The sequence below is a fragment of the Plecotus auritus genome (genome assembly GCF_963455305.1).
Source record: "Plecotus auritus genome assembly, chromosome: 3".
Lineage (NCBI taxonomy): Eukaryota > Metazoa > Chordata > Mammalia > Chiroptera > Vespertilionidae > Plecotus > Plecotus auritus.
This window is the reverse complement of record NC_137772.1, coordinates 207,830,612-207,851,806: the sequence shown is the minus strand read 5'-3', so window position 1 is coordinate 207,851,806 and position 21,195 is coordinate 207,830,612. Positions and strand designations below refer to the sequence as shown.

The following is a 21,195-nucleotide window of genomic DNA, read 5'->3' as shown; positions in this document are numbered from 1 at the left end:
AATACTTTCAGGGTATTTTGCTCCCAGAGTAGCTTTTACAAACAGAATAGCAAAAGCTAGAGTCATAAGGTAATGCTAAGGGGTCCTGGCAATTTCAAAAGGGTAAGATGCTGAACACAACTGCGTGTCTCTACAGCACGCTTGGCATCATGGATCACTTGAGTGAAAGACATGCAAACAGACTCTTAGGATTCTAGTGAAGGTGCAAATAAAGATGAAAAGACAGCAATGGTTTCCTATGACTCCACCACCAAAGGCAACCCTATCAGAATAAAGGAAGCCATAACTTTTCCATTATGTTCCTGCCATTTGTGCATACTTATGTTCACATGGGTTGACAGCTGTGCTACATTACATTGTAGGGTACCTTCCTATAAGCAGCAGGACCATAGCCAGGCGTCCTCAAACTACCGCCCGTGGGCCACATGCGACCCGCCGAGGACATTTATCCGGCCTGCCGGGTGCCGCTGCCTGTCCTGCTTAGCAGCCGACTCGTCCCGGCCCACAGTGCGCATAGGAATTTGTTCATAGTTTTTTTTTTTAAACTATAGTCTGGCCCTCCAACGGTCTGAGGGACAGTGAACTGGCCCCCTGTTTAAAAAGTTTGAGGACCCCTGGATCAGACCCTACTTTTTCTCAACATGTTCTGATCCACAAAAGGACAGCAATAGCAGATTGATTTTTTTTTTAATCCAAAGAAAGAAACATGTAATAGGAGAGTTACCTAATTCTATAGGACTTAGAATTGTGGAGAAAGCCATTTGCCTCCAAATTTCTTCCAGGTGTAAAGCAAGAAATTTCCGCTTATTTTGAAAGCCAGTTTGATCATTAATTTCCTTTCAAAACAACCCTTATCTACACCGGGGCAGTTATTGCTCTTTCCGCTGTGTTCCCATGCACCCTGGACTACATTGTTATAACATTTACTGCCCTGTAATTATTTATTTGCCTATCTCTCTTCTCTTACTGAAGAGTTAGTGACTGTACTCATTTTTGTGTCTTCAGCCCCTAGCATAGTTCATGTTAACTCTAAAGTTCAAGAACTCTTTGATGAAGGTGTGAGTGAGTGAAGGAATGAATGAATGGTGAGCAGTTGAAAACCAATGTTCCATCTAGGTAATAATAATATTTATTCTTTGAGCATTTGATGCCAATAAATGCCTGATACATTGCTACATACATACATCATCTTATTTAATCCTCACACAAACCTATGGCATACTTCTTACTTCATCAGTGAGAAAACTGAGTCTTGAGGAGGTTAATTCCACAAAGGAATAAGCCTTAGAACCAGATTTGAACTCATCTAGTCTGACTCCTAAGTTTGTGCCCTTACCAACTCTATTATACTGTCCTGTTTTATTTTCTGTCTTCCTAAGAGATGTTCCTAAGACATATTACAGGTAACTTTCAAACAGCTGTATTTATCGTTAGCATTTGTGGTTGAAACAAATACTAGTTTCAGAGCCTTACAGATGCACAAGGTTACTTAGAAAACATGTTCATCTGTTGTTTCATTGCAAGTTAGGTTTCCTGGTAGAATATACTCCAGAGCAGCCTCATGTCCTCTTTTCCGTAAATGCTCTATAGAGGAACAGTGCTTCACACAATAGGTGTATTGATGCAACCATATGTCTGAAAATAAAATTCGTATAACATTTAGCAAGTATCTAAATTCATTATTTAAAGGGAACCTTTTGTGAAATTGTTTATAAAAGTACCCATTTGCTCTATTGTATCTGTTTTGAATGCTTTGTATTATCATTTCAGGTTTTTTTATAATAGGACATATCAGTATAGAATATATTATTTTAAATTAGTCATTTGCATTTTAAAAGAAATCTTGTAACAATATTTAGGAGTTTAAAATGTCATTTTAACTAATTTTGTTTTGCTAATTTGGTTGTGAGAGCAGCTTAGGGCAAATGTTTACTATTGGATTTCATGTCTAACAAGAAAAGACAAAGCAGCAGTAGGATTTATGTCACTCCAGTTGGGTTGTAACTTTGACATTCATCATAATGAACAGGTAAAAATTAAGTGCCTGAGTTACATTTTAGAATCAACAACTAATAAGAAATATACTTTGGAGAATCAGAACCTGAACCAGAATCTAAGAAAAACCTTTTATTTTCCCCCAAGCAAGAAGGAAATATATTTGCATTTTGGAAGAAAATAAGAAATGTAGATTATGAGTGTCAGATATTGCCTGCTATACAAACTTCAGGAGATCGGTATGCAAGGCAAGCCTCGGTGTGCAGTCTGAAAAAATATGCTGTGAAAGATGTCAGGGCCTTCTGCCTGGAGCTACTTCTGCATAGTTTGCAAGTGGTATTTTTATCTGGTAATTATGTAAAAAGTCACATAGACAGAAATCCACTAGCACATGTGATAGAATCACATTCTTCTCTGGCCATTCCTGAAATATGTGTAGGTTTTAAAATATATGGTAGTACAGAGGGGCTAAATCCTAGAAAGGCTTGAATTTTCTATTAGAGAAAAAGATAATGGTAGTGGTGGGATACCATATATTACATTAGATGTGGGTCTTTATTCTGGTTCCCCTATCTGTTGTCAAGAACAAAATTGATTTACCTGAGTGATAAAGTAACTATTGTTTTATTCACCTCATAATGAGGAAATGTTTATATTGGAATATGTGATTTCTTTTAAAGTTTTCACATAGCACTTTGATACATTCTCTCCAAACGTATGATAAACTTCAAACTTCAATTGCTTTCCACTCAAGACATGCTATAAATTTTCCCATCTTAAAACAAAATAAACAAAACTCACACCTTTGTTAGAGTTCACATCCCAATTCAGGTTTAGCTGCCACTACATTTCTGTGCCCTTATAAGAAATCTTCTCAAAAGAGGTATCTGTTCTCAGGCTCAACTTCCTTCACTGCCATTCTCTCCCAAGACCTCTTCATTAGGTTTGCTACTCACTGTTTCACTGAAACTGTCCCTATCAAGGTCACCAGTGGCCTTCATGTTGTGAAATGCATTAATCCATTTCCATTCCTCATCTCCTTAGACCTATCAGTATTTGACACAGCTGATATTGCCTACCTCTTTGAAACAATCTTTGTTTGGCTTCTTGAACACTGTACTCATCATTTTTTTCCCTTTATCACAAAATTGCTGCTTCTTTGTCTTCATTCCCATCACCCCAACCAAAATCCATTCATATTTAACTAGAGGTCCGGTGCACGAGATTCGTGCACTGGGGGAGGGGGATCCCTCAGCCAGGCCTGGGCTTAGGCCCCAGGGATCAGGCCTAAGCCAGCAGTCAGACATCCCTCTCACAATCCAGGACCCCTCGTTCCGTACCACCCTCCTGCAGCGGAGGCGGGAGAGGCTCCCGCCACTGCCGCTGCGTTCACCAGCAGTGAGCCCGGCTTCTGGCTGAGTGGCGTTCCCCCTGTGGGAGCGCACTGACCACCATGGGGCAGCTTCTGCATTGAGCATCTGCTTCCTGGTGGTCAGTGCGTGTCATAGCGGCCAGTCAGTTGATTTGCATATTATGCTTTTATTATATAGGATGCCTTCAATTTATAATAAACTAGAGGCCCGATGCACAAAATTCATGCAAGAGTAGGCCTTCCTTCCCCCAGCTGCCAGCATCGGCTTCCCTCTGCCACCCGGGACCCGGGCTTCCCTCACAGCCCCGGCTTCATCTGGAAGGTTGTCCAGAGGGACATCCAGAAGGACATCCAGTCTAATTAGCATATTATGCTTTTATTATTATAGATAATGTGGTTTGTTTTGCAGCAGACATGCTTTTCTGATTTTATCTTCTAATTTGTAATTTAATTAGGTTTTATTCTCTGAGTATACACCAACTGGCAAAAGGATGTGCCTCAGAGACATGCTATGTAGTAAAAGGAAGCCATTTGGGGATTGGCAGGCCCACTCTCCACAATCCAGTCACTCATCAGTCCTTGTATCTTCTCTCTGTTGTAGTGTGTTCCTGCCATCCAGTTGGATCAGCTGTCCTTCCTTTCAGCTCAGTGACCTTCTGTGACCCCAGTAATGGTGACTGCCCTTGCAAGCCTGGGGTGGCAGGGCCACACTGTGACAGGTGCATGGTGGGATACTGGGGCTTCGGAGACTACGGCTGCAGGCCGTGTGACTGTGCAGGGAACTGCGACCCTCTCACAGGAGATTGCATCAGCAGGTGAATGTGCATGGCTCTTGTTCTCATCTATGTGTCTTTCAGATTCTTTTGAAGATCTGGTAGTGATATGGAAAATCTTGTCTGCCATCAGTGGAGCAAAGATGTCTTTACACATGTCTTTTTTTATGTGTTTTTTTTTTTTTTTTCAGAGAGATGAAGGGAGAGGGAGAGAGAGATAGAAATATCAATGATGAGAGAGAATCATCAATTGGCTGCCTCCTGCATGCCCACTACTGGGGATAAATCCCCACAACCAGGCATGTGCCCTGACAGGGAATCCAACTGTGAACTACTGGTTCATAGGTCAATGCTCAACAACTGAGTCACACTGGCCGGGCTTTATATATCTCTTTAAAGAATTTTTGTCAAATTGAGATTCAAGTCATTTGTTCTTGCAAGATTCTAGAGGTGGTCTATTTTATTTTACAAAACAAATTATTTTTCTTAACAATAAATAGGTCCTTAAAACACTATTTGTTTCTGGAAAGGTAGCTGAAAATGTTTAAATCTCTATAAAGGTACTCATTTCATTCAAGTTCTGAGAAATTCCTTAATAATGTCTTCATCATTTTCTGTTTTATTAGCAGCACAGACATAGACTGGTATCATGAAATTCCTGATTTCCATTCCACGCATAATAAGAGTGAATCAACCTGGGAGTGGGAGGATGAGCAAGGATTTTCTGCACTTCGACATTCAGGTGAGACAATAGATATAACAGATTTCCAGGTCTGATTTTGACAAACAATGATTCATAACAAACCAGAGAACAGCTTTTGGATCCTATAGTGGGACTCTTTAGTTCTGACATTTAATAAAGTAGTGATTCCCATATGTATAAAACTATTAAATATAACTAAGAGGTATTTTAATAAACTTTTCTTTACTTTTTTTAATTATTAGAGTAACGTAAGTAGTGAGTATAGAAAATTTGGAAAATTGTCACCCAAATCTCATTACTCCACTGTTAATACTTTGGTGTATCTCCTTCTCTCTAAACATGCTGCTTTACACAGTTGAGAGCTAACAATATATCAGGTTAGGAAATTTACAGGTCCATTTAAAGGAAAAATATTCTTACCTAGTGTAACTTAATATATACAAAGCAAAGGCTAGCTGTGAACTCATTTTTATAGCTTTTTTATAACTAGAAAATAAGAACAATTTTACAAACTAAATGTAAGCCAAATAATAAAACTAATACAATTCAAACTAACATGAACTGAATATGAAAAGTGATTTTTACTGAAGCCAAAACACATTAATATGGTTCTTTGAATTTACCAAGTCCATACTATTATTTCCTCTAACTCAATTTTCCTATGATGTTTATCAGCTCCTTCATTTGAAGAGCATGCTGTGATATTGATGGGATTACATAATTTCTGTAACCATCCTGCCTCTATTCTTTTCTCATAGAAAATCAAGTGGTTCCATTTAGCACTAACTTGCTCCTTAACACAAACATAAACGCATAAAATCTTGTATTAGCATTTGATTGTAAAGTGCTCGCTAAATAATCCAAATTAAACTTAAAGTAAGTTTTAAGATATTTTTATTTTAATAAAATATAATGTAATCTATATATATAAAAGCCTAAGTGACTGTTAAGACCGAACGACTGGTCGTTATGAAGCATATTGACCACCAAGAAGCAGATGCTCAATGCAGGAGCTGCCCCCTGGTGGTCAGAGTGCTCCCACAGTCAACCTCCCACAGATGGCCAACCTACTGGGGTCCCTCCCCCCAACCCATGCACGAATTCGTGCACCGGGCCTCTAGTATAATATAATAACCAATATACACACTTCCTAGTGTTACCAAATCTTACACTTTGTCATAATTGTTTCATGTTTTCATTTAAATTTTAAAGTGTTACAGATACATTTGAAGGCCCCAGTGCACCAATCTACAAGTTCATTAGCTTCCCTTACTCCAAAGAATAACCACTAACCTGAATTTTAGTGTTTATCATTCACTTTCATGTTTTTACTATATGTGTGTGTGTGTGTGTGTGTGTGTGTGTGTGTATATACATATATATATATGTGTGTGTGTGTGTGTGTGTGTGTGTGTCACCTACCTTTTCAAGGCATTTTTTGACCTGAATATGTACAATTTTTAGTTTATCCATTCTATTATATAAATATACCACTTTTTATTCTCCCATTGTTTGCCTCTTAGGGTATTTCCAGTTTTTCACTGTTATATATAAAGCTACCATGAATGTTTTCTTATCTGTGACTTTGTGCACTTGAGAAGGAGTTTCATTAGAACAGGGGCTGGCAAACTATGGTCCTCAGGCCAAATCTTGCCTGCCATCTGTTTTTCTATAGTCTACAAGCTCTACCTGCTCTAAGGATTAAATGGTTACACTTTCAATGGTTATATAAGTACCTACAAAGTATCATTAATTTTGCTTTGGCCCACAAAGCCTAAAATATTTATCATCTGTTTCCTTACAGAAAATGTTTGCTGACCCTTTTTCTAGGCCACAACCTAGACACTGTTGGGTCATGGGTGTGCTATTGTCAAATTTAGCACATATTGCAAATAGCTCTCTGAAGTGGTTGCATAAATTTGCATTCCACCAGCAAGGTATGACATCCTGTTGCACCACATCCTCATTAATACTTTGTATATATTAAACAAAATTTTTTATGGCACATAAAAGCACCAATCTAACTCATTAATTCAGTCACAGTTTAACTCACTTAACAGTTATTGAACTTCTAAAGTTAGTGTTATCAGACTTCTCAATTTTTGCCAATTTGATGGGTATAGAATGGGATTTGCCATTTTAAATTGCCTTTTCCTGATTACTAACAGGTTTGGTAACTTTTCATGGTTTCTTGATCACTTAGGTTTCTTTTTCTGCGAATTTCCTATTTGCAATTTTCTTACCAATTTGTAGAAGTTATTTGTAAATTCATCCTTCATCCAACAAATGTTTATTGAGCACCCATGCTATGTACAAATATTGTAATTATAATAATTGAGCAAAACAGACAAAAATCCCAGCCTCTAAGGAGCCTTTATTCTTGTAGAGGATGACAGCTCATAAATAAATAAAATATTTAATATAATGATGTTTAGTATAACCTTACCTAATAAAAGAGAAACATGCAATTAACCATCACTCCGCTACACCCACAGCCAATCAAAGTGAGTATGCAAATTAACCCAACAAAGATAGAGGTTAGTTTGCATATGCTGGCGCAGAGCAGTGTGAAGCCTGCTATGAGGGGAAGGGGGGCAGCGGAGGGAGCTACTGGAGTGGTGCTCCAGACAGAAGCCAGGACATGCCGACTCAGGGCAGCCCGGGAGCGGGGACTTGCCGGCTGCCAGGCCCCAGGTGTCTGGGGAGCAGGGACTTGCCGGCTCCCAGGCAGCCGGGGAGTGGGGACTTGCCAGCTCCCGGGCAGCTGGGAGTGAAGCCAGGGGCCTATTCTTGCACGAATATCATGCAATGGACCTCTAGTAGAAAAATAAAACGGATTGGGATAAGAAGTGCTTGGGAGAGGCATACTTTTAAATAGGGTTGTCAGGGGAAGTCCTATGAAAGGTGACATTTGAGGGGGGGAAAACCTGAAGGAGGTAAGGGGACCAACTATTCAGATAACAGAGAGGAAAACATTTATGTAGAAAACACAGCAAGTGGGACTAGGCCTGGCTAACTCTGGAAATAACAACAGGCCAGTATGGCTAAAGCAGAGTTAGAAACTACAATTTCAATATATTCTCATAAAGAACTTATGGCCTGGCCAGTGTGGTTCAGTGGTTGAATGTCGATCTAGGAACTAAGAGGTCAGGGTTGGATTCCCAGTAAGGGCACATGCCCGGATTTTGTGCTCAATCCCCAATAGGGGTGTGCAGGAGGCAGCTGATCAATGATGTTTCTCTCTCATTGATGTTTCTATCTCTTTATCCCTCTCCCTCCCCCTCTCTCTAAAAGTCAATAAAAACATATTTTTTAAAGAGAAGGTTGTTTACAGTTATACATGCCCCAAATGTCATTAGTTCACAAGAACAAATATTAAAAAAAAAAAAAAAGAACTTATGGGCCATTTAAGAATCAAGAACCCAAATTTGAGAAACACTGGTATTTGTAATTCCATATCACGGTTTTTTTCACTTAACATAACCTTATGATCATTTTCCTAATGGTTTCATTTTAATTCACAAGAGAGAAGAAGGTGGAAAGGACAGGGTAATATGTTGTCATATTTATCTCTTTGCATTTGAAAAAGAAAAAATCTTTCCCATTTTTTGCCTTAATGCTACATAGTCTGAATTCTGATTTTAATACTCACTTTTGAAAACTTCCTGCTATTTTTCTAACACAATGATTTTCATAATTCTTCAACTTTGCTAAGCCAATCTATAAAAGTCAAGTTTTTAGGACATTCATTAATCCAGTCATCTTGTTACTAGGGAGCTGGCAAGCACACTAATTAAGCACATAACATGCTGGCATTAGAATGACTCCAGACTCTAGAGTTCACAACAGCTGTTAGGTCTATAATGTCCCCAGAGAGCCTCTGAAATTTATCTGGATGAACTCCAGACTGCAGAAGACATGCTTCCTGCTAAACAGCAATATTCCAGTTGGGTATAGAATAGTACTCTTGGGCACCCTTTTTCAGTATAAAAGTGATAATCAGTTTCCTAAGCACTGTGATTTATTCTCAAATATATGTGCCTACCTACCTATTTACCTATCATGAGTTTCCATAACTAGGAATGTAATGTCCTATACCAAAAAAACACTTTTAACTTCTACCACTTTTTGTGAGGTAGAGAACATCAGATGTAAAATTTCACTTTCTGTACAACAAAACTGCCTTTAGTACCAAAGAACTGTAAGCAATGTTCTCTCTCCCAACCTCCCTTAAACATTCTGATACCGAGTGTATCTAAACAGGTTTTAATCCCTTTCCAGATTTCTTTTAAGAAAACTAAGGCTGAAGCCTGATCAACAAAGATTCATTCAAAAGCAAATTTTAATGTCTGATATCTTAATATATGAAATGTGAGTATTAGAAAGCAGCCAACGAAAGATCTTTAAATATGTTCTTACTAGGGGCCCAGTGCACAAATTTGTGCACCTTAAAAGGAAATGTGGGCCGCGAGGCTGCGGTGGGCACAGGGGTGGTTCTTGGCCCATCCTCTGCACCCCCACCTGGCCCCTCCCACTGCGGCCCTGGTCCCCTGTCTGCCCGCAGCCCTGCTCTCGCCACTGCAGCTCCCACACGTTGAAGGTGCTGTCCCTGATCGCACTGCTGACAGCGCGGAGGGATTGTGGCCGGTGCTGGGCCCCGGCAGCGGGTGTGAGAGGCAGCTGCCAGCCCCGATTGTCCCTCAGGAGCAGGGGGAGGTGGAGAAGCCCTGAGGGGCAATCGGGGCCAGCTGCTGCCGCTTGTGCCCGCTGACGGCGCCAAGCGATCGAGGCCAGGGCCAGGCTCTGGCAGCGGGTGTGAGTGGGGCCAGTGCTGGCAACAGGTGTGAGTGCCTGGTGGGACCACGATGCATGGGAGCAAAGAATTTTCAGTAACCACCAGAGGCTCGCCCCGATGACAGCAACCAGCGCCCCGCCTTGGTCTGGCGCCCCCGCTCACCTGCTCCACCATCCCACCGCAGCAGATGCCTACCATGTTCCGCACTCTGCCACCTGCTGCCAACACCCGCCATGTTCCGCGTGCACCCCCTAGTGGTCAGCGCACGTCATAGTGACCGGTTGTTTGGTTGTTCTGCCGCTCGGTCTATTCGCATATTAGGGTTTTATATATATAGATAGGCTGAAGGACTGAAGAGAAGAACATTATGTTGAGGAATAATATATGCCATTTGGAATTCTTTTAGGTTTTATAACATGGTACTTACCATACTGTCCTGCTTTGGTGGAATTATCAAAAGCTGTGGGCTCTTCTCTTAAGTTACTATAATTTCTGAATGAATAATCCTCTCTGCTAGGTTTAGATTAAAAGCAATATTATTTAAAAATCACAACAGCTCATTTTAAGCACCTTTGATTTCTCTTTCTCACTATTTAATTCCACTGTGATTTGCCACTTGCAAATCTCATTCCCTGATTCCTAGAGAAGCTTTAGAGCCAATTAGTCAATATCACTATGTGTCTCATCAGAATCCTACTCTCCTTATATACTTTATGGCCTATAGCTGGCACTCAAATTAATTACTGTTGTTATCATCAATTTCACTAGCTTCTAATTGGTTCTGCCTTCATTTTCTCTCCATTCTAATATTTTTGATATGATAATGCCAAATTAATTTTCATATATATTTTTTAAATTCAAGTAACTTCTTTAATTTGTTTAGCTAACAAATTAAATTCAGGCCCTAATTGCATATCAGTCAAGGTCCTCCATGATACTGTCTATTATTCTCTACTCAATCTGTACCCAGGATAAACAGAACCACTGATTCTTCCATGAACACACGCTGTCCTTTCTCTCTTAACATTTTTTTGCTCACCCTTTTATCTCTATATTCCTGTCAAATTTCTATGTTAGAATCTTATATGAGTAAATAAATGTAAAACACTTACAATAGTACCTTACATAGTAAGTTCTCCTCAGTAAATGCTACCTGCTGTTATTTCCACTCAATGCCTATGAAATTCAATACATGAGGGCAAGAGGGGAGGGGTAAAATTATATCTATTTGTAAAAAATCAGTAAGAATGAAAATCCTACCCATCTGGTTCTAGGAATATAAAGATGAATAAGACATAACCACTGTCCTCAAGGATTACGGTCTAGAGAGGAAACAGATACATAAATAAGTATGAGAATGCCATACATACTGAGTAGACTATTTTCAAAGACATTTTGAAAGTCTTTCACAGGGTCTGGCAAATCTCTCACACATAATTGCAATACATAATTTTAATTGTTGGTAGAAAACATCCTACTTATTCATCAAAGTCCATTTCAAATCCTTCTTCGGCCATGAAGCCTTTTCCATCTCCTCAAACATGTGACCTCCCAACCAAGCATATTGTACCCATCTTAGAACACTTATTACTGTTAATATACTTGCTTTATTCACCTTACTGAATTGCAAGTCTTAAGGCAAGAATCGTGCCTTACTCATATTTATATACGCTGACGTTTATAGCACCATGTCCTGCTTACAATAAAGGCTCAATAAATTCTTTTAATTTCATGGCATTACCTTTAAAGAACTGCCCTACTATTTTATTTTATTTGACTTTTGTTGTGGTGAACATTAATAATAAAAATACTAGAGGCCCAGTGCATGGATTTGTGCACCAGTGGGGTACCTCAGCCTGTCCTGCACCCTCTCGCAATCCAGGACCCCTTGGGGAATGTTCAATGCCAGTTTTGGCCCGATCCCTGGGGATTGTAGGGTTTAAACTGGCAGTCCAACATCCTCCAAGGGATGTAGTAGTGGACAAAGCTGCAGGCGGCCGGGGAGGAGCCTGAGCCTGGGCCAGGCACCACACCACTCCCACTTATCCTGGCCCCACTGCACCTGCTGCCGCTGCTGCTCAGTAGCACTGCTGCGGAGGCAGGAGAGGCTCATGCTGCCACAGCTGTGCTTTACAGCCATGAGCCTGATGTCTGCTGCCCGTTGGTCAGCTGAGTGGCGCTCCCACTGTGGGAGTGTACTGACCACCAGGGGGCAGCTCCTGCATTGAGCATCTGCCCCCTGGTGGTCAGTGTGTGTCATAGTGACTGGTCGACTGGTTGTTCAGTCGTTCAGTTGCTTAGGCTTTTATATCTATAGATAACTAGAGGCCCGGTGCATGAAATTCGTGCACGGGGGTGTGTGTCCCTCAGCCCAGCCTGCACCCTCTCCAATCTGGGACCCCGGGATCTGGCCTAAACGGGCAGTCGGACATCCCTCTCACAATCCAAGACTGCTGGCTCCCAACTGCTCACCTGCCTGCCTTCCTGATTGCCCCTAACCGCTTCTGCCTGCCAGCCTGATCACCCCCTAACCACTCCCCTGCCAGCCTGATTGATGCCTAACTGCTCCCCTGCCAGCCTGTTTTCCCCTAACTGCCCTCCCCTGCAGGCCTTGTCCCCCCCAACTGCTCTCCCCTGCAGGCCTGGGTCCCCCCCCAACTGCCCTCCCCTGCAGGCCTGGTCACCCCTAACTGCCCTCCCCTGCAGGCCTTGTCCCCCCCAACTGCTCTCCCTTGTAGACCTGAGTCCCTCCCAACTGCCTTTCCCTGCAGGCCTGGTCAACCCCAACTTCCCTCCTCTGCCTGCTTGGTTACCCCTAACTGCCTTCCCCTGCGGCTTGATTGCCCCCAACTGCCCTCCCTTGCAGGCCTGGTCCCTCCCAACTGCCCTCCCCTGCTGGCCTGATCGCCCACAACTGCCCTCCCTTGCAGGCCTGGTCCCTCCCAACTGCCCTCCCTTGCTGGCCATCTTGTGGCGGCCATCTAGTGTCCACATGGGGGCAGGATCTTTGACCACATGGGGGCAGCCATCTTGTGTGTTGGAGTGATGGTCAATCTGCATATTAAACTTTTATTAGATAGGATAGAGGCCTGGTGCACGGGTGGGGGCCAGCTGGTTTGCCCTGAAGGGTATCCCAGATCAGGGTGGGGGTTCCCTTGGGGCGTGGGGCGGCCTGGGCGAGGGGCCTGTGGTGGTTTGCAGGCCGGCCACGCCCCCTGGTGACCCAAGTGGAGGCCCTGGTATCTGGAGTTTATTTATCTTCTACAATTGAAACTTTGTAGCCTGGAGCGGAGCCAAGCCTTCTGCTTGCTCCGTGGCAGCAGCCATTTCTATTGGGATTTATGTATCTTTTATAATTGAAACTTTGTAGCCTTAAGCGAGGCCTGAGCTGGCCAGGGTGTGTGGAAAGCTTGGCTTCCTCCATTGCCGCGGGCAACCCTAGCCTCCTGCTCTTTCCAGCTCAGTGGCTGCTGCCATTTCTGTTTGGAATTATGTATCTTCTATCATTGAAACTTTGTAGCCTTGAGTGGAGGCCTAGGCCGGCAAGGGCAAGTGGAAAGCTTGGCTTCCTCCATTGCTAGGGAAACCCAAGCCTCACTCCTGTGGCTGTAGGCATCTTGGTTGGGTTTATTTGCATATTTGCTCCTGATTGGCTGGTGGGCGTGACTGGTGGGCGTGGCTGGTGGGTGTAGCAGAGTGATGGTTAATTTGCATATTACTCTTTTATTAGATAGGATTGTTTTTCTATAGGTTGTCTATTAGTTGTTCCATTCCATTAGCATGGACCTTATTTACTAGTATCTCATCAATTGCAAGCATTAAAATATATCAGTATTTCCACATTTCTTTATTTCTCTTAGGTCAATACTTCACTGGATAACAATGAATTTAATTCAGAGAGTGACTATTTCTCTCTCTCTTTTTAATATATTTTTATTGATTTTAGAGAAAGAGAGGCAGGGAGAGGGAGAGAGAGAAATATCAATCAGCTGCCTCCTGCATGCCCCCTGCTGGGGATAGAGCCCACAACCCCAGGCATGTGCCCTGACCCAAATAAAACCGGTGACATTTCCATGTAGGGGTCAATGCTCAACCAACTGAGCCACACAGGCCAAGGCAGTGACTATTTCTCTTGAATGACTTTTCATGGTTTCTTAGTATTTGTGGATGATATTGTATGAATCACTCAAGTCATAAAGAGTTATGTATGTTACCTGGATTTACTTGATGATTTTTTTCTCTCTGTTTCTAACTAACATCATTTCTCATTTTATTTCTGTAGGTAAATGTGAATGTAAGGAACAGGTTTTGGGAAACTCCAAGGCATTCTGTGGAATGAAATATTCATATGGTGAGTCTAAAGTCCTTGAATGTTTCTGAGAATCTGTTCAAACTAAGTATGAAGAGTTTCCTAGAAAATGGGAGGCCTGGCATATGACATTCTCAATATGTTAAAACATTAGTCTTATATAATAACTAGAGGTCCAGTGCACAAAATTCGTGCACTTGGCAGGGGTGGGGGGGATGGGCATCCCTCAGCCAGGCCTGCACCCTCTTGCAGTCCAGGAGCCCTCAGGGGATGTCTGACTGCTGGCTTAGGCCCGTTCCCCATGGGGAGCGGGCCTAAGTCAGCAGTTAGACATCCTTAGCGCTGCTGCAGAGGTGGGAGAGGCTCCTGCCACCACCGCTGCGCTCACCAGCCATGAGCCCAGCTTCTGGCTGAGCAGCGCTTCCCCCTGTGGGAGAGCACTGACCACCAGGGAACAGCTCCTGCATTGAGCAGGATCCAGCCAAAACCGACTCTCCGACATCCCCCGAGGGGTCCCAGATTGCAAGAGGGCACAGGTCAGGCTGAGGGACCCCACCGTTGCACAATCAGAGTGAGGGAGGGATGCAGGAGGTTGGCCAGACAGGGAGGGACCACGGGAGGGCTCCAGAGCATGTCCGGCCCTTCTTGCTCAGTCCTGATCAGCTGGACCCCAGCAGCAAGCTAACCTATCAGTCAGAGCGTCTGGCCCCTGGTGGTCAGTGCAAGTCATAGTGAGTGGTTGAGTGGCCTTAACATATCATTAGCATATTACATTTTGATTGGTTGAACGGCTGACCGAACAATTGGACACTTAGCATATTAGGCTTTTATTATATAGGATATTAAGCACAGTATTCTGGTCTCGGCCTTGATTTTCCTGATAGAGATGGTGTCAAATGCCCTGGTGAGGGCAAGAGGCTTATAGAGCAAAGGCAAGGTTATCTATAATAATAAAAGCATAATATGCTAATTAGACCAGATGGCTGAACAGTGGAACAACCTTCCGGATGACCATCCATACGACCATCCGGGACCACACTATGACACCCACTATGGTCAGGGGCCCGGCCATCACCCCATGATTACCCCACAGAGAGAGGCCCAGGCCACCAGCTGGCAGGCTGCGGTGGGTGGGTGGAGCCTCCCTCTGCAAGGGAAGCCCGAGTCTCAGGTACCAGAGGGAAGCCGGTGCCGGCAGCCGGGGAAAGGAAGGCCTACTCTTGGACAATTTTGTGCATTGGGCCTCTAGTCATATTATAAGAAGAAGAAGCAAAGAACAAAAAGAAAAAAAAAAATGACACATAATCCTTTCTTATGAATGCTTCCTGTTTTAGTAATCTAAAAGGGAAGTCTAGCCACTTGGACAATTCCTGTAGCAGTTTATAGGTAATATAAAGCAGAACTCAATTTGAAGCAGTATTTCATAAAGCAGTATTTCAAGAGCTCAGACATTGGGTTCAGACCTATATGGGTTTCATTTCTAGTTTATGGGGTGGGTAACTTAACCTCTACAGACTTCCTCATCTGTAAAATAGAGATAATGCCACCTTCCCCATGAAATGAGATTTTTGAAAAGCACATTAACTTGCACTTACTAGATGCTCAGTAAATGGTAGGGAGGAGGAAGAGAATATATATTTCGGAAGAGTAAGAGGATATATATGCTGAGATGAGCTGACTGCCTGAGTTTTTTTCCCTACTTTCTATGTATATTCTATGTTTCTCTATCTTTCAAATACCAGGAAAATGCAGCATATAAAGAAAATGTCACTGTCCTAAATACAGACTGTTACTACCTTCTAATTCTAAATAACTTTATGTTTACTATTAAACATTAAATGTAAATATTAAATATTAAGGATATCTGATCTTGCCAACATATTCTTTTTATTTTTTATTTTATTTTTTTATTGATTTCAGAGAGGAAGGGAGAGTGGAGAGAGATAGAAACATCAATGATTAGCCAGGCTGGCATGGCTCAGTGGTTGAGTGCCAACCTATGAACCAGGATACCATGGTTTAATTCCTGGTCAGGGCATATGCCCAGGTTGTGGCTCAATCCCTATTGGGGGTTGGGGGACGTGCAGGAAGCAGCCAATCAATGATTCTCTCTCATCATTGTTGTTTCTATTTCTCTCTCCCTTTCCCTTCCTCTCTGAAAAGAAAGAAAGAAAGAAAGAAAGAAAGAAAGAAAGAAAGAAAGAAAGAAAGAAAGAAAGAAAGAAAGAAATGCCCCCTACTGGGGATTGAGCCCACAGCCCAAGCCTGCAACCCGGGCATGTGCCCTTAACTGGAATTGAACCCAGGACCCTTCAGTTCACAGGTCAATGCTATATCCAGTGAGCCAAAATGGCTAGGGCTTGCCAACATATCTTTAATTAGTGTCTGGGCTTTTTATTATTCCATAACTTATAGGGCCTGAAATGTGCATTACAATGAAGAGAAAAATTTAAGTCATGATTTCTGAAACGAAGTGTTTAAGTTCTTGATAACATTGTATTTAATCTCATAAGAGATAAAAAAGTAAATGTTAAAAACCTCATAAATCTTATCTAAAGTTACATGCATATTTCTCCCCTTTCATCAGCCAACTTGACTAAATAATAGAATAAAACGTTTGAAATATATAGTGCCTAATAAGGAAAAGTATTTACTTAGAAGGAATTGCATTTACTATCAAAAGCAAAAAAAAAAAAAAAAAAAAAAAAAAAAAAATGACCATTTGGTTCAAAGTCAGTCAGTTCAGTGGAAATATCAACTGGTTTTAATTATCATATAGATTCAGTAGCTCTCTGACTGAATTTACAAACAACCACATTGGCATCTTTTAATACAACTTGTATTACTTTCTGCTTAGGAGAATTTGAATGCTCTTAATGATGTAATGAAATACCTTGATCTTATTAAGTACTATACACCTATAGTCTTGGGGAGTGGGGAGGAATGGTTCCATCCCATTCTCTACCTTAATGGGAGAAAACTTGATTTATTTGATCATTCCTTTAGCAAATATTTATTGAGCTACTGTTGTGAATAGACAAATTCCCTGAGTTTGCAGTCTAGTGAAAAAATACCCCAAAATGCCACAAATATACCATTAAGCATGCTATGTACCTTTCATGCAATTATCCCATCGGGATTCTAGTCTAAACTCTACCTCTAACCAACAAATCATGCAAACATGAGCAGCTCACTTAATTTCTTAAAACTTGCTTCCTCATACATAAAACAAAATTGGATGAGCTCTTAAGAACCCTTCAAAGTCTAAAACTTGGTGATTCTAAAAAGACAGCTCTCTAATAGTCATATGGATATGGGACCAGCCAGGATAGGGTTCTCTCATTACACACAATCTTTCATCAAAATATAGATGAGCAGGTAAGAACGCTCTAATAATATAGAATATTGCATCCACTGTTCCTTAGGTTTACTTTCTCCCCCACCCCAAATTATTCCATTACTTAATACCTCCCCCATCTATTTCATAGATCTTAGAGCATAATGGAATCATGAGTCATATAAAATACTGGAGCTCTGCCATCATATAGGACAGCTTCCCTAACCCCAGTCAGCTAGCATTTTACACCAGAGGAAGAAGATTAAATAATCAATAATATTATTTAATCTCTTTAGAATACTTAAAATATAACCTGGTAGTAACATTTGCTCTTTGTCATAACTTTATACATAATCAACCAGAAGAGTATAATATAATTAGAATCTAAATTAAAACCAGGATAACAATTCTACCTCCTACACATTTTTCTATTTAGTTGATAGCTGAATGTGTTTAAGATTATACTTGCAGTAGGCAAATGGCTGATATTCTTTTAGGGTAGTGATATGGGAATGAGTAGCAGTTGTAAATGTCTAAGAAGGCAGTGTATAATTGATATAAATGAGATGAAGCCAGTAGCAAATTGATGAGCCTAATGATACATCATTAATTCACTTTTCCATTATACTCTGAAGTGCATATTTAAGTTGTTCAAACCTCAAAAGATGATATGAAATTTTATGTATTTTGACTTTGGGAATTGTGTTGTTACAGTGCTAAAAATAAAGATTTTATCAGCTCATGATAAAGGATCTCATGCTGAGGTCAGTGTGAAGATTAAAAAAGTCTTAAAATCTACCAAATTGAAAATTTTACGAGGAAAGCGAACATTATATCCAGAATCGTGGACTAACAGAGGCTGCACTTGTCCAATCCTCAATCCTGGTGAGCATTAGATTTTTTTCTACTTTCTTTCTGCTGAATTGCTGTTTGTCTTACATTCTCTGAACCACAACCTAAATAAACTCTGCAAAAAGCATCTCTCCTTTTCACATCTGAATTCTGGGGAAAGCCCAAATGGAATTCTTTGAACTGACATCAAAAAACCATTTCTCTTCCAGGTGCTATATTAAAGTATAATACTTTAAAATCCAGCAATATAATATTCTCTGCCCTAAAAGAGAAGTCTCAGATTGGTTCCAGGTGTCAGTAGCATAGAAAACACTTTCATGAATTTATCTGCCACTAACACTTTATCTGAAAGTTAGGTCCTATTACGATGCCCTGGGTAGAACTTGCTCCCAAAGGAAGTTCAAATGCAAAATTCCATCTGTGCAAATAATATTGAATTCATTTTTACTACTGCATGAGAAGCATCTGTTTCTCCTGGATAGAAAACAACTCTCAAGTTAGCATCTTATTTTTCATTAAGTGATCATTCTGGTTTTAAACTAGAAACAGCAGAAATAAACAAGCAAGCAAACAAATAGACAAACAAACCTTGTAGAATCTTAGAGAAACTTGAAGTGCAGTGTAATTTGCAGGGATTCATACCTTTACACTCTATAAGTACATTTGTCATACTGTGTCATAAACTGCTTATTTTACTGTCCCCCTCATTAAGTTTGAGGACAAGATTTAGATTTTTTTATCATAGTGTCCCCGTTACCTACCATTAGTACCTCAATAATAGTAACATAGTTTCCAGATAGTAAGTTCTAGAAAAACAAATAACTTTTTTTGTTGGTGGTGTTAATCCTCACCCCAGGATATTTTTCTATTAATTTTTAGAGAGAGTGAAAAGGAAGGGGTGAGCGGAGAGAGGAAGAGGGAGAGAGAAACATCAATATAAGAGAGACATGTCAATTGAGGATCAAACCTGCAACCCAGATACGTGCCCTTGACCAGATCTCGAACCCAAGACCTTTGGTGCAATGGCTGACACTGTAACCACTGCGCAGCACTGGACAGAGCATAAATAACTTTTAAAATGTTTTTATTGATGTTAAATGTTTTTAGCGTGAGAGGGAAAGAGAGAGAGAAACATCAACTAGTTGGTTTTCTCCCTTCTGCACCCCCACCGGGGACGGAATCTGCAACCTGGGCATGTGCCCCAACTGGGAATCAAACCAGCGACCTTTCAATGCATGGGACAATGCTCAACCAACTGAGCCACACCAGCCAGAACACAAATAATTTTTTTTAAATCCTCTGTATTTCCGTTTGTGTAGTTGCCCTCTGTGTCTCAAAGGCACTGTTGAAACAAGTGCATAATTTCTCTTCCGGATATAATTCCTCCCCACTATAAGTCCAGGAAACCACAGTTATATTAATAAGAAGTCGTTTGTGATCTCTGACACATAAATTTGAGGGAAATAAACATAACTGAGAGAGAAACTATCAATAAAATATCTACCTCAACCCAAACCATCTAAACAATGATATACAATTCTTGATTATATTTCTACTGTTAAATAGCCGCTCACACCTTTTTTACACCTTCAGTATTTCATTTAAATTAATTTAATTTTTTAAAATGGAAAAAGAAAACATTTTAAATAAATAAATATTGTTTCAAAGAACAAATTAAGTAATCAGAATCTTGGATTTTTAATACAGGAAATGAAGAGTCATTAATCTGTGTTCTATTTCCCAACAATTTAGGCACAGGGGCTCTTCCTATAAACACTTTCTATTATCATGGCAAAGGAAGAAAAAAATAATCCACTCAGTTTTTTAGCCAGACGTTGAAAACAAAAGCTTTGACCATCTGAGCCACTCTCCAGGAAGTGAACTATACTTCCTAATCAGATTTCTGCCAAACAGTCAAGGAATTAACTGAGTTCATCACAATTGAAAACATAAGCACAATTATTCAAAGAATTCTTGAAAACATGTTTACTCACTTTGAAGAAAAGACTGGAACTTGCCAAAGCAAAACCAGACACTCTTTCATTTCACTTTGTTTTTCCATTTTTACAAGTTCAATAGCTAAGGGCAAAGAAAGCTGATAAGAAAATTCTGAAACCTTAACAGGCCAACTTGGTTCCTTTGCTACTTTTGAAAAAGAGCAATCTAATTGGGCATCCCTGCAAATTCATCCATTCCTATATTCATATATACTTTTAGTCATTCATTATCATATGTTTTAGAATGTCAAAACTAGCACTTAAGCCCTGGCCAGTGTGGCTCTCAGTTGGTTGTGTCCTGCAGGATTGGGATTCTTTCTCATGCAAAAGCTAAGGTAACCCTTTAAAGAATTTAAATACCTTATAATCCATCATACATTTATGCTCCCCAGTGTCTAAACCTTTCTATGTCATTATTTTCCTTTTATTTCTCTTTTTGTGAAAACACCATCATAGCTATCTTTAACTTAGGATTGACTTCTTTTAATAAACTTTTAAAATAATCCTTTTATTGTTATAGAAGCAATATATAGATACATTACAGGTATAGAAATTTAGGGGAAATTTTTAAATTTCACATTTCTGCCCTCCAGAGATAATCTCTGTTAATATCTCAGTGAAAATCCTTCCAGATCTTTCTTTGTACACATACATGTCATATTTTTTAACCAAAATAAAATCATAATATATGCAGCCCACTTTATTCAGTTAATGATCTTTATCTTCAATTTTAGTTTATTTTCATATAATCTAATACTCAGACCATATTCCGATTTCCCAACAATTCCCAAAATGTCCTTTTGAGGTTGTTTGTCCTTGCCAGGATCACATACTATCTGGATTTTAAGTCCCTCAAGTCTCTTTTATTCAAGTACAGTTTCCTTTTATTGTTGTTGAAAAAAATTTGTTATTGTTTAAGAAACCAGGCCAGCTGTCCTGGAGACTACCCTACCCTTCTACGTTTGTCTAGTTGGTTCCTTGTGGTGTCATTTAGCTTGTCCCTATACCTCCAATATTTTCTGTAACCTTTAAAGAAAAGCTTGATAGAGTCAAGATAAACAT

The 21,195-nt window shown here is 40.5% G+C and overlaps 1 protein-coding gene across 2 annotated transcripts in view; it reads left to right on the top strand.

The window, feature by feature from the left end:
* Positions 1-21,195, top strand: part of NTN4 (netrin 4) — a 116,377-nt gene that overhangs the window by 90,973 nt on the left and 4,209 nt on the right. Inside the window, exons 6-9 of one of the 2 annotated variants that reach the window (XM_080661192.1) lie at positions 3,969-4,182; positions 4,770-4,882; positions 13,921-13,989; positions 17,999-18,169. In XM_080661192.1, coding sequence (XP_080517318.1) covers positions 3,969-4,182; positions 4,770-4,882; positions 13,921-13,989; positions 17,999-18,169 — 567 coding nt within the window. Of the gene's footprint in view, positions 1-3,968; positions 4,183-4,766; positions 4,883-13,920; positions 13,990-17,998; positions 18,170-21,195 lie in introns of both variants that reach the window. The other variant, XM_080661191.1, reaches the window with a different exon arrangement.